The sequence below is a fragment of the Panthera pardus genome, unplaced genomic scaffold, assembly GCF_024362965.1.
Source record: "Panthera pardus isolate Hobbes unplaced genomic scaffold, ASM2436296v1 HiC_scaffold_11, whole genome shotgun sequence".
Lineage (NCBI taxonomy): Eukaryota > Metazoa > Chordata > Mammalia > Carnivora > Felidae > Panthera > Panthera pardus.
The window spans coordinates 63,398,951-63,423,733 of record NW_026526666.1 but is presented as its reverse complement, the minus strand read 5'-3'; the positions used below and the strand labels follow the sequence as shown (position 1 = coordinate 63,423,733).

General features: G+C 38.2%; 1 protein-coding gene across 2 annotated transcripts in view; it reads right to left on the bottom strand.

The window, feature by feature from the left end:
• Window positions 1–4,635: 4,635 nt before the first annotated feature.
• The window catches only part of NDC1 (NDC1 transmembrane nucleoporin), a 46,555-nt gene continuing 26,407 nt past the window's right edge, over window positions 4,636–24,783 (bottom strand). The window contains exons 14-18 of one of the 2 annotated variants that reach the window (XM_019449227.2): window positions 22,501–22,551; window positions 20,688–20,751; window positions 19,775–19,875; window positions 9,779–9,939; window positions 4,636–7,181 (exon numbers count right to left, since the gene is read on the bottom strand). In XM_019449227.2, coding sequence (XP_019304772.2) covers window positions 7,118–7,181; window positions 9,779–9,939; window positions 19,775–19,875; window positions 20,688–20,751; window positions 22,501–22,551 — 441 coding nt within the window. In that variant the 3' untranslated portion in view covers window positions 4,636–7,117. Of the gene's footprint in view, window positions 7,182–9,778; window positions 9,940–19,774; window positions 19,876–20,687; window positions 20,752–21,536; window positions 21,720–22,500; window positions 22,552–24,783 lie in introns of those variants that run through there. The other variant, XR_002079894.2, reaches the window with a different exon arrangement.

Here is a 24,783-nt window from a genome sequence, read left to right as displayed (position 1 = left end):
TTAGTCTTTCTTCTTTTCTGCTATATGCATTTAAGGGTATACGTTTCCCTCCAAGCATAGCATTAGCTGTATCTCATAAGTTCAATATGTATTTTTATTATTGCCCATTTAAAATAATTTTTCCCACCCATGTGGTTTCTTCTTTGACCTGTAACTACCTGTAAGTGTAGTTCTTACTTTCCAAACATATGGAGTGTTCTAATTACCACTTTTAACTGATCTCTACCTTAATTGTCCTATGGCCAACATACTCTAAATGATTTTAATCCTTTGAAAATTTGTTGAGACTTGCTTTATGGACCCACATATGGCCAGCTTTGTAAATGTTCAGTGTAAGCTTGAAGAGAATGTGTGTTCTTCAGTTGTTAGGTGCCATGTTCCCTATGTGTCCATTGGGTCAGATTTGCTGATCATGTCATTTAAATATTCTACATCCTTACTGATTTCTAAAACCCACTTGTCCTATTAGTCACTAAGAGAGGTATGTAAAATACCTCTTGTTAAACCGTGGACTGGTCTATCCCTCCTTGTAAGTGGTTCTGTCCATTATAATGGGTATTTTTTAAATTCATAATATTTTTAATTCATAATATTTTTTTAATTCAAGTGTAACATACATAAAGGACAGAAATCTTATATAGTTCATTGAATTTCCATATGTATACACCCACATAACCCAAATCAAGATAGAGAACATTTCCAGCACTTCAGGATTGCTCACGACTCTCCCAAGTCAATATACCGCCCCCTCCCCATTATTCATAGGGTGAAAACATACGGCGCTGTGCTTGAAATGTATATAAATATAATCACAGTATATATTCCTTTCTGTCTGGCTTCTTTTGCTTAATATTATATCTATGAACTTCACTCACATTGTTTAACACAGCAGTAGTTCATTCTTTTGATTGCTCTATAAAATTGTATTGTAAAAGTACAGCACATTTATCCATTCTACTATAGTGATGGACATTTGAATTGTCTCCAATCTGGGGCTACTGTGAAAAATCCTAAGACTCCTACAAGCATCCTTAGTAAATGAATTTTGGAGGGGGAGATGCACTAATCTCTCTTACATATTTTGGGATATGCACTAATACCAATTAGTGGAACTGGTAGATTCTGGGGTAGGCATATGCTTAGCTTTAGTAGTTACTGCCCATTTGTTCACTCCTTCCAGCAAGTCTATGGGAGTTTTAGTTGCTCCACATCCTCATCAACACCTGTCATTGTCTTTTTTTTTTAAGCCCTTCTCATGGGTGAGTAGTGGGATGTCAGTATAGTTGAAATTTTTATTTCCAGGGATACCTGGGTGGCTCAGTCTGTTAAGCGACCAGCTCTTGATCTCAGCTCAGGTCATGATCTCGCAGTTGTGGGATCAAGCCCTGCGTTGGGCTGTGCTGTCAGCATGGAGCCAGCTTGGGGCTCTCTCTCTCCCTCTCTCTTTGCCCCTCCCCTGCTTGCTCTCTATCTTCTAAAACAAGTAAGTTTTTAAAATAGTTTAAATTTGGGGGCACCTAGGTGGCTCAGCTAAGCATCTGACTTAGGTTCATGTCATAAACGCAGTTTGTGGGTTTGAGCCCCGCGTCAGGCTTTGTGCTGACAGCTCAGAGCCTGGAGCCTGCTTTGGATTCTGTGTCTCCCTCGCTCTCTGCCCCTCCCCCGCTCATGCTCTGTCTCTCTTTCTCAGAAATAAATATTGAAAAAAAAAAAAGAGTCCACGTATCTTTAAAAGACTGTCAAGGTAAAGGTCTGTGATTTAGAGGTCACCTTTTAATGTTTGCCTGCCAGGGAACATCCCATAGATCTTCCAGGACTGCTTTACCACCAGGATCACTTGCAAGGCACACTCCACAGAATCTGATAAGACGTGTGTGCAGAGAGAACATGAGAAGTTGAGAGCAAGGCAGAGTCACACAGCTCCTGCAAAATAATACAAGTGACAAAGCACGCTAGCACCAGGACACCTAAGGAGATGCTGCATTTAGTGCTGAAAGGGTCCGTGAAGGAAGTGGGCACAAATGCAAGCAACAGCTATTGCTTGGAGTAGGCTAGGGCCAGAACAGATGCTCAATCAACAAACAGCAACAGCAAGACAGATCAATTTTGGCTTTTTTTGTCTTTTGTTTTTAATGTTTATTTCTGAAAGAGCATGAGCAGGGGAAGGGCAGAGAGAGAGGGAGACAGAAGATCTGAAGCAGTCTCTGCACTGACAGCACAGGGCCCGATGAGGGGCTCAAACTCATGAACCATGAGATCATGACATGAGCTGAAGTTGGAGGCTTAACTGACTGAGCCGCCCGGGCGCCCCAGGACACGTCAATTTTGTAAATAAATAGGGAAAGGTTCTGTGGGAACATGCGTTGCCTCCATTTACTTCTCTCACACAGGGTGGAGAACCCTTTGAGGACAAGGTCTATGACCTTGTACGATCAGAGCCTATCACAGGGTCTGGTATACAGTAGGCAGTGAGTGAATGCTGGATGAGTGAATGGAAGAATTAACAGCATTTTACAAAAATGCTACACCTTGTCTTAAATGCCCAAGGCCAGATGTTTCAGAATACAGTTTTTCAGGTGTTAGGTAATCACGATGTGTATTACATAACACTCTCATGGGGTCTGGGACAGCACCTCATAAGCAAACATACTACAGCAAACGTAAGCATAGTCTCACTACGTGGAATAAATTAAGTCTACAAAGAGCCTCACATCAGGTCAGGTTTTGCTGCCAAATAAATTTTGTCACAAAACTTACCAACAAAAAAACGCTCTAGATTTCAGACTCTGTAGACAAAGCTCTGCTAAAGATGAAAACTAAAGTAACCATAGAAAGGACTATTAACTTTCACTTATTTGTTGGGAAACCATGGTCAGTGGAGCACAGAGTCTCCATGGGTTCACAGATAAGTTTAACCGCTGATTAGACTTACTGGAAGAAAATGATAGGTCAGAAGAAACTATCCAAAATAAAGCATAGAAAGTCAAAAATATTAAAATAGAGAAGACGAGTTAAGACACATATGGTATATTAAGAAAGTGTAACTGGAATCCTGGAAAGAGAGAGAGCTCATAGTCTAAAAGGAGATACATATGATAATCAGTTAAATTACAAATCAATGTGGTAAGTACAAAGAGGGAATGACAACACGTTGAAAAAACACATCGAATTCTATCTGGGAGTATGTAGAAAGGCTAAGCTCATCCTGAAGACCAGGAAGTATGCCAAGACACAAACCCAGGCAAAGGGAACATGAACATGAGTATATAATGACATGGATGGGCAGTTCATGTTCTATCACTTGCTGCAATTTCAAGGTAAGTATATGAACACCTATTTCTCAGCCTTTGGGGTCTAACCATATTCATGCTTTCCAATAAGTGCATCAGAAGTATGCCTTATAGCAAATGATGGCTCACGTGCTTCAGACACTCATCTGAGAGCACCACATAGAAGACAATCCACTAGAGCCATGGTTCTCAAAGTGAGGTCTCCTAACTAGCAGCATCGGCACCACCTGACCCTTGCCAGAAATACAAACTTTTGGGCCCACCCCAAACTTACTGAATCAGAAACTCTGGAGGTGGGGCCTAGCCATCTGTTTTAACAAGCTTTCCAAGGGATTCCGATGTATGCTAAGTTTGAGAACTCCTGATCTAAAATAAACCCTTCTCACAGTGTGATTCTCAGACCACTGCTTAGAATTTGTTACAAACTACATCTCTTGGGAACCAGTGCACAGGCATAATCTGTACCAAAGTGGAGCCTGGACTCTACACCTCTAATAAGCACTCTCTGAGAGGCTCATGTTTCTGATTCCAAGTTTCAAATGCCACCGCTTTAGATTATAAACTTCTCAAGGGCAAGCAAGAACTGTCTTGTTCACAGTTCAATTTGTTTCCAATAGCTGGGCTGTAACAGACATTCCGTGAATGTTTTTGAATGATTAGCTAGCTCTGGATCAACCTGCACATCAGTACAGCAACTGCCAAGGTTGCTTAGGACCATGACTGAGAACTACAGGCCTATGTGCTTGTCCTACCTTGTCTTATACCCCTTAAAACAAGAACAATTTTGTCTATTTTAAAACGGTGTTCAGCAGCTTGCTAATAACAGCTGGCTTATTAACTGAGGAATTAAAGCCATCTTTGTTTTAAGCTATTTGATTTTAAAGAAAGAGAACTATGGGTTGGGAGAGTAAAAGAGGGAGTTGAGGGCCTTAGTGTAGTGCCTCAACAACCTCGAGGTGATGTTCAGACTGAGACTAATTTAAGTAAAGTTGACAGACATAACCGTGAGCCTGGGGAATATGAGCCATTCAGAAACAGTATACTGGCAAGAAAAGAAAATTCTATTAAGAGATGGCTTTCAGCACCTACATCCTTTGCTTAGTTCTGGAAGAAAGGCAGCCAAGACAAGGAAGAAAGAGACCTTCGGAATTCAGGTTCCTTGGTTATCGTTGAACACAGATATCCACCAAATTAGTTCAGTTAGGGGCAATAGCTAATTTATCAAGAAGTTAAACCTTTTCAAGTTTTGTAAGCAACTGAGGCTTGATTGAAAGGGCTAAAAGAACACACACACACAAGATATTAAATAAATGACCTTAAGGATACACATATTTTAATAGTCCCATTTAGAAAAACTGTCGATTTATTTTTCTACCCAATTCAGTATCAGTGATATACAAAAGGATAAAATAGATTACCACATTTACAGGAAGATACACAAACCAACTATCAAGGAACAATCCGGCAAAGTAACAAATTGTTGCTTACCCACATCTACTCAAAGGTATACACGGTTCATTCTAGGACAGTTTCCCGGTTCCCCAGGAAAGAAGCTACCTGAATTTATACCCCCCATAAGGTGAAGCAAACATTACAAGTGCTGAAAAGAACCATGTTTTGTACTGACAGAGAAACGCTTTTAAAGAACACTCTCTAATTTTCAGGCCAATGTTATAGAGCACGTGTGGGCTCACAGGCAGGATAGGACTTCATCAAAGGAAATGCTTCCCTCCTCTTAGCCTTTCTAAGACCCTCCTCCTTGTACACAGGAGAGGGAGCTCCCTTTAATAACAGGTGGCCGAGCAATACCCTACCTCAGTGGATGGTGTGTAGGTTATCAACACATAATGGGGAAAAGGAACTACCTCTCTTATCTACTAAATACAATCCACATTTGGGCGGAGTTTCCAAATCTCCACCAGGTGTACATTATGTGACCTGTGTTTTGTACACAGCATATTTCCTTGAGAGAAAATAGGGATGAACACCTCTCAAATTTTCACATTGCTCATCACATGTACCTTTTCCCAAAGCATATGAGAAATGGCAAAAACCTAAGCCTGGCCAGATACTTTACCCAAGCCACTGAAAACTTACAGGAACCATCTCTTCGTCAATCTCCGGGATCCAGTGGGTGAAGTGCCACAATTCTTTAAGGGAACCAGAAGGTTAAGAGTCCTTTTCTCCCAAAATGCCTCAGCTAGGGACAGCACAGACCGTGCAACAGAAAAAGCTCAACAGCTCCAAAACATGGAATTCAACAGTCCTCAGTCAACCTCGCCACACTCTTCTGGCCATCTCCAAGGAATTACCACATTCGAAATTCAATGTTCATATTCAAAAAAGAGATCACTCCACTTCAGATGAGAAAAAATAAAGCAATGGCAATTAGCCAAAATACTCCAAACACTTGACAACTGGGGAACTGTCTCCTAAAGACGCTCAAAAGGCCAGCAGGATTCATTTATAATTTGGCATGCGCTGGTTGATGGGGCAACAAATAAAAGGAATAAAGATATAATACATCAAGTAATCAGACAAATGGTAGACATACATACCACATTAAAGATTCATATACAATACTGTGCCGACTTTAAAGAAAAAACTGGGAGGGTGGAAGGAAAAGATAATAGGGGAAGAATTACAAGGGAGCATTTCAGTCTAACGCTAGTCCAGTGAATACTACCAGTGGGATTTCCAATCTTCCATCTCCAAAGAAGCTGATCTAATAAATTGTAAAATTACTTTGCTCATTTTGGGGGCATACAACATACTCCCAAGTACAGTAAGCCCTCTGACATTTTGGTTTCACTTGCTATTTGATGACTAAGTTGTTTCTGGTTGTAAAGATTTTCCTAATATATTTTTATTAGCCAGTTAACACAGCAAAGGCTGCTCCCTCTGTGAGGCCAAACGAGCTTCACCAAATAATTTGATCTAATGAAGATGAAGGGGGGGGGCGGGGGGAAAGGGAAAGTTTCCTGGTTTTTGTTGCAAAACTTCTTCTCTCACTTAAAAAGCTCTGCAATCGCTTAATGTTTTGTTCCAGAAAAAGAAAGCAAAACTAGTTGGGGAAAATACCCATACACTTATTGTTTACTAGCATGATACAAAACAAACTCATAGTTGTCAGTCAATCGTCTTTCAAAAATCAAATATGAATGTTTGATCTTGTAACTTAAGAACTGAATTTTTCCACATTCCTTTATAGAGAGTTAGCATCTGTAAATTGAGACCTTTTTTTTGGACAATCATGCAAATTTAATTTGTCCCTGGAAAGAAAAACACAGCCTACCAGATTAACAAAATATGTCCTTTAAACAATAGTTTTTCTGTGAATTTTTCTCCACTATTACCATTTCATCCTTCAGTAAGCAGAAACCACTCTTAAAAAGTTTACGTATTTCGAGTGCACAGAGAGTTAAACTCACAGCAATCAGGAAGACTGAATCAAGTCGATCTATTTTACCTTCTGAACTGGTTCTACTCAGCTCAAAAGTAAATTCTAAACATTTTCCAGTTATTATTATTAAGCTATAGAAGCTAAAGACATTTCTACTTCCAGAGAGGCTTCTGTAAAATTGAATAAAGATTTTTATTATACCACACACACAAAAAGCAATCGGTACAGAAAAGGCAGTTTTCGGTTATTCTGTTGAGAATTTCTTTCCATGATTTCTCCCATTAAAGTATAGTTTTCAAAGCAACCACCACGACAAAGGAAGCATCTAATTAGTCCATTTTCTTCTGATCCAAGAATGCTGAACATTTACTGTCCCATCTGTAGCTGTATCAGCAGTGTAATGAACACAGTTTATATTACTGAGCTATTCTTTGAACTCCAAGAACTGTTGAAGTCTTTTCTGATGTTCTGCAGATGCTTGCACAGCACTAAATGAAACATAAATTCAAAGCATAAGCTTTATTTTACATTAAGCATATTAAGTGAACCACAGAGCACAGAGTCAATATTTTTCAAAACAATTAAAAATGAATAGAAATCTTCACTTATTTAGTACTTCTGAGAAAGCTGGATGAAAACCCTCCTTAATCTAATGAGGAGGAGGGCTTGCATTCAGTAACAGCATGCTTCTACCTTCTAAGAGACCAAAGCAAATTAAGACTGACAAGTGAAAGCATCGATTTTAACCTGCTCTGCTGTGGAACCTGCTGTGCAGAGTTCCAGGCCTTACAGTAGATTTTCTGGATTTTATTATTTTATTTAAACCAGATTCCAACATTATCTTTGAGTTGTGGAGTATTTGAATTGCCTTTAATATAAAATCCTTTAAACTAAAATGTTTGGTTAAAACACAATAGACTCCACTAATCGTTTTCAAAGGTAACAGCTTGGTGGTTTAGATTTAGTTTTCCCTTTGAACATAAGTTATGTCTTAGATGGGGAAATAGAGTTCTCTCCCTACCCTTGCCTCCCACAAAAATACATTACCTTGATAAAAGCGGAGTAAATATATTCTGTAATTAGTATAAAACTTCTTTTCAAATTTTTGGGTAAAAAATGAATAAAGATTCTGGTCTTCTAGTTGAAGATGGTATTATTAAATGATAAAAAAAAAATCCAGGTTATAAAAGTTACAACTTTTAAAAGTGCCAAAAAAGTCTTCAAATCATCCCAAATCGCCTTATAAATACACATCTCTGCTTGCTTAAACCAGCTGCCTCTAACTGAACCATTTCAAGTACTTTACTGTGTGGACTCTCTCCGGGTGCTAGTGAGGCCAGATAACATACCCATTTCACAGGAGGGTAAACAGTATCACAAAGGTCAGAGATTAGGGGAGACAACTCAGCCTACTGGTTAAGACTATAGACACCATTAAATAGAACACTAGGTCAGAGAGACTGGAGTCTGAATTCTGGTTCTACATAATCGTGGGCAAGTTAAATCATTAGGTAACTTGACTGCAACCACAGATAGTCGATGATGTAACCAGACATAAATCCAAATGTTTTAACTCCAAATCTTTTTTCCCCACCATACCATTCTGTCCTGGACATACAACAGTCTGCTGACCTCATCATATATAAAAGATGGCTCTTCTCAGAGAAAAGAAACTAAGGCAGAATTTCAGTGTCATAATTTATCAGTCATGCACCCCCCATTCTTATCTAAAACTCTCTATTTCCCCCTTTCTCCCTGCTTTTGCTCTATCATCATATACATATTTCATGCTCCACATTCATCAAGCATCCTCCATGGTGGTTTATATCTCAGAGGCAGTCTATAATATAGGGAGAAATGGTAGGATTATAAGAGTAAGTAAGACCAGATTTCAGATTCATGTTCTAAACCCAACTAGACTGTGCTATTAGGCAAGTCCTTAATCTCCTTGAGCCTCAGTTTCCATATCTGTACAATTATGATAACCTCTACACCTCATAGATGCTTTGAGAGAAGGAAATGAAAAAAATGTATTTACAGTGCTAAGTGTATTGTCTAGAACAGTGCTGTCTTGATAAACTTTCTGCAATGACACAAATGTTTTAGACCTAAGATGTCCAATACAGTAGCCACTAGCCACATGTAGTTACTGGGGACTTAAAATGTGGCCAGTTTGACTGACAAACTGAATTTTTAGTTAATTTAAATTTGAACAGTAATACGGAGTTATCATATTGGAGAGCACAGAGGTAGAAGGCACTCCATAAATTTTTTTTTTGTTTGTTTTTAAACAAGTGAATAAGCCTCTGAAAAGAGAGAGGATTATCTAGTGCTCTTTACATTGCCACAGAGCCAAGTGTCCCATAAAAACCTGCTATTACTGCTGTGCACTGTGGAAGTAAAAGGAAATATACTACTCTTTCTAAAAGTAGGCAGCATGCAGAAGTTCTAAACTACTCATTGACCGCATACAGAAAAAGCAATCTCTTGTGCCTTCTAAAGTTCATTTATAATTGTGATAAACACAGTTTAGTTAATAAACTAGCATCCCTTATCCTGCCGAGCTGGATTATTTCATGAGAAGAAAGCAGTAAACATCAATGAAACTAAATATAAACAGGCTTGGCATTTGTGGTTTTCTTTCTGGTTCTGTTTCCAAAGGTGTCATGATCTGTCATTGTTTTTCTAGCATGATTCACAAAGCACCAAGGACTCATTTATGGAACACTCTGCTCACCCAAAATCTTAGTTAGCTGACTAAGATGTAATATCAGAATTATTTTTAATATGCTTTTCTGGAAAGGTACTCAATTTTTTGCTTTTTATCTCATAAGGATGTTTTGGTAATTAAAAAAAAAAAATCTTTTATAACTTTCTATCCTTTTTTGTCTATTTGAAAGAAGGCCCCAAAGCTTATATGATAGGCCCAATTTAAAATATAACGTCGATATCAAAGCTGTTAATTCCCAGTAGGAATTATGAAAGTCACATGTTGAACATGTAAGCCTTTATAATTCTCATACCTGTTTCTCATGGGAACTCCTGAAAGTAGATTATCATCATGGGTTAAAACAGGTAAACTTACTTCAGATGTTCACCAAATGTAGTAGTTATTCGATAGATGGCAGTTTTTAATGATGCTCTAAATGCAAATCTTAATGTTTTATAAGAAGTGTCCACAAGGCTTCCTGAAATCCGAGGTGGTTTACTGGAAGCATGAGGAAGCTTGAAGTACTTGTCAACTGCCTAGATCAAGAAAGAAAGAAGGCACATTAGTTCAGAATATCAATAAAGCCATATTAGTCCAAAGAATCAAGGAGATTTTATTTCAAATAAATTAAGAGAGAGAGAGATACACACATCATACAGGCATTCTAGAAAACATTTATTTTGGATCACAGTCAAAAGTTTGAAAGACAATGCAGTGGATGTTTAGCCACTACAGCAGTTAGCACAGAAAAGTTCAGACCTGTCGTCTAAAGAGGAGCCATTCTGCAACGGTCCTGAAAATGCAAAGGTGGGAAGTGAAATACAGATATCCTACTTTGCTTATGGTGTGTGACAGCTAAGAATACTTTTATTATAAATCTCAGAAAAAAAAAAAAAGACCAAAACTTTATGCTTTACAGAAATAAAGTTATTTACTATAAACTAGCTTATCTTCCTTTCTAGATGATAAAACATCTATGAGCAATAGGTAGAGAGAGAGAGAGAATCCATAAATGAAAGTGACTTTATTTATACTTGATAGAAAAAGAAATATAGATTTAAGTGTATTTTTTGAAGGCCAAAGGTAAATAATATAATTTTTAAAAGATATAACTACATTAAGAAAAGAAAGAACTAAAGATACAGAAGTGTAAGTGTATTAAACTATTACAGAAAGATAATACTATAGTGACAAGAAATAATACTTTAAGATTATTGTTCATAGTTATGGATAGAACCACCAAAAGAACTAAATACAGTTAAAATGATTTCTGCCATCATGTTTTTAATTTCAAGAGCTCTTTTATATCATCTGAGTGATCCCTTTTATTTTAGCATCCTATTTTTGTTTCAAGGATGCAATATCCTCTCCTATTTCTGGGGATTTTGATGATTGTTGTGGTTTTGGTTTTTGGTTTTATAGTTTCTTCCAAGCTACTTTCCCCATCTTTGTTTCTTTGGTCTCTATTTTCTGCATTAGAGACTGTGCTCAGAAATCTAGTGATCCCTGGCTCATGAATGCGAGAGGGACCTCCTAAAAAGCTGACCAAAAGCACTGAATACATAGAGATTACTGACAACAGGCTTCACAAGAGGTGACCTGCATGGATTTTTTAGAGTTGCCCAACTCAGTAACTTTGTTTTTCTTCTTGGATTAGTCAGAGTTCCCAGAGAAGAGTTTTCCAGTACTCTGTCTGGTGGGCCTGTATTCAGGGGAGTATACCCCTATCTATTTAATACAGAAGCCACAAGCGTGTCTGTCGTGTCCACTCACAACTCTGCCAGCCCAGAGAGCCCAGTGCTCTACCCTCTCTAAAGGACAAACCTCAGCTGCTGGAGGTGGGGGCACCAGCAGCAGAGAATCTAGAGATCTAATTTTCGAACAGCTCTCAGCCATCGTTCTTATTTTGGTACCTATCCGTTCATCCTTAGTTCCAGAGGTACTGGGGGCCGGTCTCATTACCAACTTCAGATTTGCTTCTGGGGTCTGCCAAGTTAGTTATCTCAACCATCTCCTCTCCAGCTTTGAAGACTCTGTTGCTGTTGTCTCCTCTCCTGTTTGTGGATTTATGTCTTTTTAAAAGTCCTTTTACTGTGGTTTAGCAGAGTGTGGGGGAAGGAACAAGATTTAGTGTGTGTGTTCGGTCTGCCATGACAAGTTCAAGTCCAATCATTTATTCTTTCAACAGTAACTTATAAGAGTGTTTCCTGAGACCAGGACATACCTGAAATAATTTTAGGCAGAATGGGAGGTGGTATTCAGTGACATACCCAAGCAACATTAGGTAACACTGAATCATAATGGAAAAGTTACTTCCTTTTCACTTTTCTTGCAAACTTTGATTAACCCTCATTAGACCAGGAAAAATAGCTATCATCATTTACCGCCCGGGTCCAATGGTCCCTTTTTATAATTTAAAGTCACCTTACAAAAAATCTACAGAAGAATGATACCATCAAAATGCAATTATTTTTAAAAATTTTTGACAGCTCATAATTTTGTTGAAGACAGTTAATCCATTTTCCTTGCACCATAATGGTAAAATATTTTCATTCTTAGGTTTATAAAGAAAAATTCAAATGACAAATCTAGTGAGTTTTTTCGTTTCAACATCATCTATTTCTTTCCAATCACCTCTGTATACACCTTTGTATCCCTTCAGCATTTATCCACTTATAAGCCATATAAAGTAAACTTTGGTGTAAAATATCACAGAAAATGAAAGAATACTGTCACATATACTCTCAACAAAATGGGATGATCCACAGGTTCTTATTATAAAATATTTTGGGACAAAGTCCTTCCTCTTGAATGACTTACTGAATGAGAATATCACATATATTTCCTTTTTCCTTAAAAATACACCATTCTGTCATCGATTCTTGAGTTTGAAAAAATATATCTAGAATATTATCATCTGAAGATTCACGGTTTAAAATTTCTCTTCTATGATCCTCATTAAAATCTAGAGCTGTGCGATCCAATACGGTAACCACTAAGATACATGGAATGTGGCAAGTTTGAACTGAGATTTGCCTAAGTGAAAAGTACACATCAGATTTTGAGGACTTAGTGTTAAAAAATATATAAAATATCTAAGGGTTCCTGGGTGGCTCAGTCAGTTGAGCGACCAAACTCTTGATTTCGGCTCAGGTCATGATCCCAGGGTCGTAGGCTCAAGCCAAACGTCAGGCTCTGTACTGAGTGTGGAGCCTGCTGAACTCCGCCCCTTTCCCTGACCCACAAATGCTCTCTCTAAAATAAAAAATAAATACGTATAAAATACCTCAATAATTTTGTATTGATTACATAATAAAATTACATTTTAGATAAACTGAGTTAAATAAAATATATCCTTAAAATTAACCTCACCTGTATTTTTTTAATGTAACTATTAGAAAATGTAAAATTATACTGCATTATATTTCTATCTGACAAAGCTAGTCTAGAGTGCTATTTCCATTCATCTTCTGATTTATCTAAATAATATTGCACATACTGGCAATTTTCTTCCAATTGCCAATGTGAGTAAAAAAATTTTTTAATTCTGAATTAGCAACTATATTCAATGAAAGTTTAAAAAAAAAAAGACTATAAAAACGTATGTCCATATTGCTTATATACTTTTTTTTTTTTTAATTTTTTTTTTAACATTTATTTATTTTTGAGACAGAGACAGAGCATGAACGGGGGAGGGTCAGAGAGAGAGGGAGACACAGAATCTGAAACAGGTTCCAGGCTCCAAGTGGTCAGCACAGAGCCCGACGCGGGGCTTGAACTCACGGACCGCGAGATCATGACCTGAGCCGAAGTCGGCCGCTCAACCAACTGAGCCACCCAGGCGCCCCACTTATATACTTTTCTTGAAAGATGATGGAATACTATGTGATTCCATCATTCTCCTGTTTCTTATTGGGATTTTTTACCACAATTGGGAATAAATAATGAGTAATGATGAAATAATTCCTAGGATGCTCAAACAGCAAATCTTGAAATCTTTACATTTCAAGATACCGGAAACATGAAATCACTAAGATTCCAAAATACATCTTGGATTTTATTTATTTACTTATTTATTTTAAATGGTTAGCTTACTTTTCTTTAGACTGATTTTTTTTAATGTTTATTTACTTTTTCTGAAAGGCAGAGAGAGAGAGAGAGAGAGAGAGAGAGAGAGAGAGAGAGAGAACGCGCGCACACAAGTGGGGGAGAAGCAGGGAGACACAGAATCAGAAGCAGGCTCCAGGCTCTGAGCTGTCAGCACACAGCCCTATGTAGGGCTTGAACCCACAAACTGCAAGATCATGACCTGAGCTGAAGTCGAACACTTAACCGACTGAGCCACCCAAGCACCCACATCTTAGATTTTAAAAGGGTCTGAAGGGTAAATGCAAAAGAATGAATTTTGTTAAATTGTTTTTTATCTGTTCTCTGAAAGACCTCTAAGAATAAAAGTCATAAAATATCAGCTCTTAAAAAATAAGGAACGACAGACCCTAATGAGATAAGGGTTAAACGAGGGAGGAAAGTCTGGGTTTGGAGCTAATGTGTCCCTAACACATCTTGAATCCTCATTAATCTCCTTCTATGACAAAGGATAAATAGGTTTCAGGTTCAGGGACTTCAGCAAACAACAGTATCTACAGCTAGAGCTTTCAATTATTGTCTTTTCTCACTTTGACTGTCTTACCCTTAATACTGAAATCCAAAAAGCCCTGAAAACAAAAACTTTTCTAACTGTTGGTGGCAAAAGCTGACCTGACTTCATCTGGCAGTAAAACCTGACCTGAGCTGACACAGGCTATTTACAGTCTTTATTTACTTAATATGAAGACCCAGATATTTCACTGCAGAAAAGTATTAATGTATCTGATTAAGGGGATTCTGCCTCAGATACCAATAGGAGTATTTTGTAATCTAGGATATATATACAATGTTATATTTTTAAGATCCAAAAAAATCTGAATTTTGAAATATATCCTAAGGTTTGAGATAAGGAACTGTGCACCTATGTTCTATTTATAGCAATTCAAGCTAGTTTTCCTTTTACAAAAGTGAGATAAAATTTCCTTTTAAATAAATTTAAGTTAGGGGTACCTGGCTGACTCAGTTGGGAGAGCATGAGACTCTTGATCTCAGGGTTGTGAGTTCAAGCCCCATGTTAGGTATAGAAATCACTTAAAAATAAAATCCAAATTAATGAATTAATTAAGCTTATAATGAACGACTTGAAATACTAAATAAGTAAATAATAGTTCAGGTGGCAAATAGGACTAAAATTATGGCAATAACGTGGTAATAAACAATGACAGCAAAAACTATGGAAGTAGTAAATGAATAACTTCACTCTAGGAAACACCAGTTTGCAGTATTTAGTGATGTATGCCATAGTTAGAACCGAAGTACTTAATCAGCTGTGAGGTTAAACAAGTATCTATTGAGCACTCGTTTTATGCACTACACATGGTTTCTGGCCTGAAGATTCAGATTACACAACTGGGATCTCAAATATACAGTTAAGAATTATCTCAAACAGGGGCACTTGGGTGGCGCAGTCGGTTAAGCGTCCAACTTCAGCCAGATCACGATCTCGCAGTTCGTGAGTTCGAGCCCCGCGTCAGGCTCTGGGCTGATGGCTCAGAGCCTGGAGCCTGTTTCCGATTCTGTGTCTCCCTCTCTCTCTGCCCCTCCCCCGTTCATGCTCTGTCTCTCTCTGTCCCAAAAATAAATAAAAAACGTTGAAAAAAAAAATTAAAAAAAAAAAAAAAGAATTAAACAACGAAAAGGGTAAACAGTGAGTAGAGTACACCACTAAACAATATACTCTTCAGTAAAAATTAAAAATCCCCAAAAGGCCTTACGTTAGCCCTTATAGAAGCCTGAAAAAGGGCTATACTATGAAAATAGGCACTTTTGGCCCATTTATATTTATATGCACTGTATATGCACACAAACCGAATAAAGAGAAAACTCTCGTTGCTCTCCTGTGACTATTTATCTGTCAGTGTCATTAACAAATTGTCCACTGTGCAGAGCTTTGAAAGCGCCTCGTCTCAAGGATCTTACTTACAACCTGGTTAAAATAGAGGTTTATTCCACGAACGCCAGAGTCCCAAACAAATGGCAAGGAGAACACCAGACTCTGTTAAATGTAATCATGACTACAGAGCAGAGTTTCTCAACCTCAGCACTACTGACATCTTGGACTGGGTAATACTCAGTTGTGGGGGCCGCTTTGTGCATTATGGGCTGTTTAGCAGCATCCCTGGCCTCCACAAAGGATGCCAGTAGCATTCCCCTCTATCTGTGACAATCAAAATGTCTCCAGACATTGCCCAAAGTTTCCTGGGGAACAAAACTGCCCCTGGCAAAAACCACAGCTACAAAATGATACTCTTAGATGATGCTGATAGCTAAATTTACTGATGGCAGTTATTGTGTGCCAGGCACGGAGTTTAGCTGCTTTATATATGTTACCTCATTTAAATATTAAAATAATTTGCTAACAAAGACACCATGCTGACATCACAAGCATTTCATTTAATGTTCATTTAATTGTTATTTATTGCATACCTGTTTTATGTTCTCTGATCATTCTACATTTCTGTACACTGTGGCACTTGTTACAATTGTAGTTAATTATTCATAGATTATCTGTTTTATACTCTGTAAACTAGAGGGCTGGAACCATGTCTGTCTTTCTCTATTCTGTATCTTAGCACATGGTAACTGTTTGATTATTGTCAGGCAATTGATAACTTAGGACACCACTCTAGACTCTGTATACAGATTTTATCTTGAACCCTCATAATAACCCTGCAAGGTACTATTTCTGTTTTAAAGATGAAGACTCTAACCTGACAGATGTTTAATAAATTACCCTTGATCATTCAGAAAGTATAAGAGCCTGGACTTGAACCGGACATCTGTCTGACACTATGTCTCTTAGACTGCTTGCTTACAGTAGTGATAGCAATACTTTTTTTTAATCTTGAAAGATGTTTTCTCCTGTACACTGTAAGAATTCTGTCATACAACATGGAAATAATAACGAAGTAATAAAAGCTTAAATTTGTTGGGTACTTAATATGGGACAGGCATCCTGAGTACTGATCTCATTCATTGTTCACATCCCCATGAGGTAAGTACTACTATTACTATCTCCATTTTCCAGATACAGAAACTGATGTTTAGAGATTATTATTTTCACCGGTTATACAATGCACTCCCCCGCCCCGCCATTTTAAAATTCCTGAAATGGAGATGTATCTTCTAATTAATGATATCTTAGACTCAATGAAATATGGTAAATGTACTTCTAAGGTTGCACAGCTAGGAAGTAGTAGGAGCTAGGACTCAGACACAGGTGGGATTGATTCTAGATCTAGCACTTTGGTCCATCTAACATACTGCCATTCTATCTCAGGAAAGGTTAGGAGATGCATAACCCTCCAAGCCCTCACAGAGGCAAAGGACTAGGAGTCCGAAAGCCTGGTTTTCAAATCTGACTTGACCATTTACTGAGCATAATCTTAAATAAGTCATACCAAAAGATAGTAGCCTTTTTGAGACAGATACAATCACGTACAACAGCCCTTATTCTAACCTTAGTTGTTAAAATTTTAAAGAAAAATCATTTCTTTGGAATACCACACAAACATTAGGTAGAGCAGCAGAGGATTCTAGAGGAACGAAAAATGAACTGCGACTTATAAAAGAATATTGGTCAAGTGTCTCTGAGCCTTCAAACCCACAGTTCTACACTGCTAATGCCCTGCAAACAGCTCAGGTTCAAGTTCCAGCTCTGCCACCTGAGACTTGTGAGCGAGACCTGAAGCTAGCCTCCCTCACCTCTAAAATAGGCCTAAAATACCTCCATCCTACTTCCTTCACAAGATAGTTATGAGGACCAAAAAAAATAAAAATAAAGATAATAATAGTAATAATGGTATGAGTGAAATTGTATGGTATTTGTCTTTTTCAAACTTATTTCTTTTTTCTTACTTTTTAAGAGAGAGAGAGTGTGAGTGAGCGGGGGAGAGGAACAGAGAGAGAGGGAGAGAGAATCCCAAGCAGGTACCACACTCAGCATGGAGCCCGATGTGGGGCTCAGTCCCACCACCCTGGAATCATAACCTGAGCTGAAATCAAGAGTCGGACACTCAACTGACTAAGCCACCCAGGTGCCCCTAATCGACTTATTTCACTTAGCATAATACCCTCTGGATCTATCCATGTTGTTGCAAATAGCAAGATCTCATTCTTCTTTATGGCTGAGTAATATTTCATTGTGTGCGTGTCCCCCCGCACATCTTCTTTATCCATTCATCTATGGATGGACACACTTGGGTTGCTTCCATTATCTTGGCTGTTGTAAGTAATGCTGCAATAAGCACAGGGGTGCATGTATCTTTCTAAGTTACTTTTCATTTTCTGTGAGTAAACACCTGGTAGTGGAATCATTAGATCATAGGGTAGTTCTATTTTTAATTTTTTGAGGAACCTCCATACTGTCTTCCGCAGTTTGTAGCAGTTTGCGTTCCCACCAATAATGCATGAGGGAGGGTTCCTTTTCTCCACATCCTCACCAACACTTACTTCTTGGTGTTTTTTTATTTTAGCCATTCTGACGGGTGTAAGGTTAGGTGTAAGAAACAAACAAAGAAAAAAAGAGACAAACAAACAAAAACACCCAGACTCTTAACTGTAGTGAACAAACTGGTGGTTACCAAAGGGGAGATGGGTGGGGGGAAGGGTGAAATAGGTGAGGGGGGTTAAAAGTACACTTAACCGCATGAGCACTAAGCAATAGACAGAACTGTTGAGTCATTATGTTGTACACCTTAAACTAATAACACTGTATGGTAATTATACTTGAATAATAACTATTTTAAATAAAAAATATACTTTAACAACCCCAGAAGTTTGGTAGTTAGAGAATTTAAAACTAAGTCTTCCTAAATGAAACAAAACAAAACATGGTAAGTAATCGCTCTGTAGACTACAAAGCACCGTACTGTTATTGTTATTTTATTGTAAACTACACCGCCCAAGTGATAAAAAACAAACAATGCTATGTGTGTCAAAGATACGCCCACATTAAAAAAAAAAAACAAAAAAAAAACAAAACATTAAAAAAAATTTTTTTTTTAATTTTTAAAAAAAGGGGGCGCCTGGGCGGCTCAGTCGGTTGAGCATCTGACTTCAGCTCAGGTCATGATCTCATGGTTTGTGAGTTCGAGCCCCATGTCGGGCTCTGTGCTGACAGCTCAGAGCCTGGAACCTGCTTGGGATTCTGTGTCTCCCTCTCTCTCTGCCCCTCCCCTGCTCATGCTCTGTCTCTCTCTCTCTCTGTCAAAAATAAACAAACATTAAAAAAAAAAAAAAATACACACCCAAATCCTGGGTATCTTACTGTGTTGTCAGGCAAGCCAAATACTAGAAGTTGTGGGGAAATACTAGGAAATGATTTCTTTAGAGAAAGGTATCTGGGAAAAGAGCACAAATAATAAAACTATACACATGTACACACGTCTCAAAACACATTCATGAGAAAGTGGGCACAAAAAGAACTCAAAGGAAAAAAAAAAGAATCATTGGCTCTGATGCCTAAGACTTTGTAACAGGCAAAATAAATTGAGAGTGGAAGAAAAGAACAGCAAAGCATGTTTTCTTCTCGTATCTTACATTCCCTCCCAAGACGTTCTTGCACAGATGCACCAATCGTTCTTTGAGCCTATTTCAACACCACTCCTCCGGAACACCTACTGCACAACCCAGCTCCCACCTGGAAATGCTTTTGGCACTCAGTGTTTGCATCTGTCACCTGGCGTACAATGACAATGCCAAGACAGCGTAAAACACACCACCCAACATGAAATGAGGAAAGGCAGCCTATTCAGAAGCAAGAAGCGTATGTTTTATCTTTCTGTCTTTAAGTCTAGGACTAAAAAGTCCTACTACTTTGAAACTGTTCACCAGCCTGGCAGCAAGGGATCTGGCCAATAGGTAACATTTATCTGCAAGGATAATTTAACTACAGGTTATTTTTAGTAGCTACAAGATGTGTAAGGATCCAAATTTATATCACTGAACAGAATTCTAATACTCTAAGTAATCTGATTAATACCAGAAGTTTAGTGACTTCCTTTTTCTGTGTCTATAAAATTATTATTTACAAACGAATTAGAAGTTTCTCTTCCTGGTCTCTCTCAGATTAGAATTTCCCATGGGTGAGAACAGTACCCCATTTTAACTTCCAACATATGTTTTGTTACTCAATAAATGTGACATGTGAGAAACAAACTGAAAAACCTGGGAGGAAAGGAAAAACATGACCGTCTACCTCCCCGCAACCCACACACTGCCTACCTCTTGCAGCGTCAACAAAGTGTTAAGAATAGCTGGTAGTGTAGTCTGGACAACTCCAAATCTATCTTCGGTGAATGATGCTGCTACTAAGTGAGACAGACCTCAAGAAGAAAAGAGAAAAAAAAAATTAGGCAAATCTACTGACGATACATCTATCGAGAAAGGATTAATATCCTGAGTATCTAAAGAACTTGAAATAGAGGAGGAGGGTATTACGCTAGAAAAATGCGCAAAAGAAACATGCACTGAAAAGGTCCTCACTACACCAGTCCTGAAAAAGAGGAGTCTCTACATTCTAGTAGGAAGAGAAGTTTTTAAATGATATTGTGTCTGGTAGTGATGACTGGTAGAAAGAAAACCAAAGCAGGATAAAGGAAAAGAGTGACTGCTATTGAGGGCACTTTCATTAGGGTGCTCAGGAAAGGGCTCTCTGAGGAAGTATTATTTAAGCATTGAGAAGGCAGTATCTAGGAGATAAAAACAAAAAAACAAAAAACAGTTCTTTAACAACCAAATTTTCATATTCAAGCTAAATATGAAGTTAAAGTTAAATACGTTAAACTAAAGCTAAATATGAAATTCAAGTTAAATACGTTAAAATGTTAAATGTTAGGTCAACATAAGTTGACAGTTGAAAACAATCTATTAATTGTTGCAGTTTTTTGAAGCAGAAAAAGATAGGTAAGAATCCCAGGCTCAGTTTCTCTGCTTCTATATAAGGAAATTTTCTGCCCAAATGAAAGCACACCTAAGTATCTAAGAAAGAAAAATGATCCATATAAAACAAAGATATAAAAATGTATCTAAAAATGCAAAGACTGATATCAGAGTCTAGAACTGACCTTTCATGGATTATACTTCACTATTTAACTGATAATGAAAATCAGAATCGTAGTTCACTGAGGTTGCTTACCTTCTAATGCCCAAATATGCATTTGGGCATCTGAAAAAACAGCCTGAATAGATGCCTCTGGGTGCTACAAATACAACAAAAACATTTCAATAAGTTCCCCTGGGCAATAACTCTTATGTCATCTATCAACTACGTAGCTGTAACAGTACAAAATTCACAGCTGCCTCTCAAGAATTAAAATCTGAAATTCTTACACAATATGATTTCACTGCAATAAAGCAGTCTATCACCAACTTATTGTGTGATTCTTGCCCAATCTCTAAATCTCTATGTGTCTCAGTTTCCCACTTAAAATAAGAGTTACACTCAACGCACCTCAGATTGGTATACAGATCACCTGAGACAATGGTTACAAATGCTCAGAACACCTAATGCTCAGGCGTCAAAACCTCAGAACGCCTAAATACATATTACCCACTCTTAAATTGTCTACCCTTAGCCCCACTCCAAAGAAACACCATCCAATCTTCTTTAATACAGCAAGGTCAAATAGTATGGAGCATTTTAACAAATGCTGGCTTTGGTAATGCCCAACAAAGCCTATTAAATACACCAGCACGTTACATTTTTCAACATCCAACGGCAGTGTCTACAACTCCTCATCTTAAAATAGATCCACTTGCAAAATCAAAATCAAAAGTAGACGTTCACTTCCAAGGGAAAAGGAGATCTCGTTCAGTATCTGCTCTGCCACTTACTGGCTATGTGCCCTTAGACTAGCTACTTGACCCCCTCCCCACCCCCCTGAGCCTCAGGTTTCCTTATCTGTAAAATGAGGACAGAAAGACATCTGACAGGAATGCTGTTAGAATTAAATGAGGGAACTTAAGAGAAAAGAACATGGCATACATAAGACACAAAGGTGAGTTCTCTTCCCATCCTTCTGAAGTAAAACTTCGGACAACCCCTCTTCCTCTTGGTGGAAGACAGGACACCTTCCTCGGGGGGGCTGATAGTTTTCCCAAAGCTCTAATGGAGAGCCTGAGGTAGATTCTTTTTGGTAAAGGTAATTGCTAGTTGGGTGGATCTTCCCTGCCACCAAAGCGAGAAAAAAGTTTCAAGCACTTGAAATGATTCCTTTCTTGTGTGTGCCTATGTTCCATCAGTTACTCAGATCTCTCTCCCCACAGAATGAAAATGAATAACGTATGCCAGTGCAAACTTTTCACTTTAACAAAGTACAACATTAGCTAATACTGTAGTATCTTCAGAATGAAAGGAGTTAGATTTAAATAGCTAACACAAAACAAAACTTCTTTCCCCTACATATGGGCAGAAGTTTTGCTTATCAAAGGATTAACATGCAACAGCTGTAGTCAGTGAAACAGGATCGACTCTTCCGCTTCTGCAATTCAGAGTTACTCTCCTGCGGCAGCTGGGGCGGCGGACGGACAAGGTGGAACATCATTTCATTTGTGGCCTGAATCACAACTTTTTATCCCACGCAAGCGTAACATGTATAATCTAATCCAGTCATCTCTCTTCTGAATACCAAATTGGCCACAAAGATCTTGGCAGGACAATGAGCCATGAAGGATCGCCATGGATTTGATCACTCCGCAGGAAGAGGCTGAATATGAGCACAAAGCTGTCCTCAGCCAGGAGACTCGGGAGGCCAACTGCAGTCAAGCCTCAGGAAGCCACTGAGGTGAGATGGAGGTCTAGGGCAACTACTAACATGGAGGTTTAGCAGAGCACTACGCCAAGCTTCCTAGGATCGAACTAAATATTTAGAAGTCAAATCTAGTCTGGTACTTCATTTCGTTTCATTTCCTCTCCCCCCATTCCCAATGCTGTAACTACATATTCTTACCTTACTGAAAAAATACATTATCAGCACCCGTTTTGATAAGAAATTCTTAACCTGAGTTGGAAAGAAGGAAGAATTAACACATGTAAGTTTTCAAATCTTTTCAAACATAATGTTAACACATCCCCAGTTTCTCCCTGACACTACATTAAATGAAACACTTCATATCTTACAGAGAATAGTTATAGTAAACCACGTAAGTAAATACCTTCGTATTATAAACTGGAAAACTAAGATGGGCCATCTCACCTAAACTGCATTCTCAAGTACACATGTCTAACCCCACAATAAAAGGAATCTGAATTGGTTCTGGTGATAATTTTCTTACTCAATTCTTGACAACGGTCTTGCCCTTTAACTTCTTAATGCCAAAAAAGAATGTTTCCTCAGACAACAACAACAAAAAAATCTTAAGACATGAAATTGTTTTCTATTAGTTGATATTTACATGGGAAACAATTTTCTTAGTATTAAGCTGAAAGCTATATACCCCAACTGACTTGAAAGGGAATTCACGATACGGCGGTACTTACGACAGGTAGGGCGAATGGGATCCTCAAGTTTGTATAATGCCTACAGTCCCTCTCTATTAATCAATCATTCCGTCAAAATAGATGTAATTCCTCCCATCTTAAAATATAAAACCCTTCCTTGACCCCTCAACTCCTTCCCGCTATTAATTACCCCATTTCTCTGTACCACTTATAGGAAAACTCCTTGAAAGATCCAGCTTTTCTTGTGGCCGGCAATTCCTCCCATCTCTCCTGGACCCATCCAATCAGGCATTCATCCCCAAGGCTCCACCCAATAGCTGGACAAGGACTCAATGACCTCCACATTTCTAGCACAATAGTTCATTCCTAGTGTGGATCTCAGGCTACGTATCGGCAGCATGTGGCATTTACTTCCCCTTTTCTTGGTTCTCTTCTCACCTCAATAGTTACTTGGTCTCCTTTGCTATTCCTCCTCATCTCTCAGACCTCTTTAGTCATTGCAGAGTCCAGTTTTCACATGTCTTTTCTTCTGTATCCACTCCCAAAGCATTTTTTCATGGGAGTCTCATGGCTTTCAAAACTGTCTATATTCTGATGACTTCCAAATTTGTATTTCTAGCCCAGAACTTACCCCTACACTTTGGATATACATCTCAGTTCTTACTCAGTATTTTCAATTGGTTGTCTAATAAACACCTCAAAATGGACGTAAATAAAACTCATAATTTCCCTACCTCATCTCCACCAAATCTCTTCAAATCAGTTAAATTTACTCCATAAATTGCAACTATATTATTTCAGATCCTCAAGCCAAAAACTTGAAAGTCAACACTGTCTCTTTCACACACAACCAAACAGTAAGCAAGGTTTATCTTGCTATCAGTAAGATAGGATTATCACACCTACTTTCAAAATACATCCAGACCTTGATCACATCTAACATCTCCACCACAAGCACCCTGATCACAGACACCATCCTCTCCCACTACGTTACTTCAACAGCTTTACAAATGTCTCTCTGCTTCTACTCCTGCCATCTGAGAACGTAGTCTCAACACAACAGCTAAAGCAGCACTTTCAAAATGTAAGGTTACATCACGTCATTCCTGTGGACAAAATCATCCTGTGGCTTTCCATCTCACTTAGAGAAAATGTCAGTTTTCACAATAACTAATGTGCCTGATGAGCTCTGGGTGCCTGCTGCCTCTCTGACTTCATCACCACCTACTAGTGTCCATGCTGTTCCTCACACAAATCAAGCACACCCCCACCTGAGGACCTTTGCATTTGTCTGTTCACTGCCTTTCCTTCAGGGTCTCTAATCAAGTATCAACTTATCAAGGAGACTTCCTTTAATGGCTCTATTTTCCTATACAGCACTTAAGACATCAAATTTCTTCCCCTTTAAGACACATATTTTTCATAGTTTGAGTATAACATATTGGGACGCGTCTTAACAATTGACAGCATGTCATGGCAACTTTTTTTCTTAATAGCATATGAAATAAGTCTTACAATACTTTTTTTTTTTTTTATTCAGAGAGACATGGTTTAATACATTTGCTTGCTCATCTATTTCCCCTCACTAGAATATAAACATATGGTCAGGGACTTTTGTTTGCTGTTTTCCCAGTGCCTAAAACCACACCCAGCATATATAAAGAACTTTGTAAATATTCATTAAACGAAAGAATTCACAGATCAAAGGCATTGTATTAGTCTCAGTCATATGAAATTACAATTTATATAGCTCAAAGCCCGTCAAATACTGGCAATTTCATTTGGGTCAACT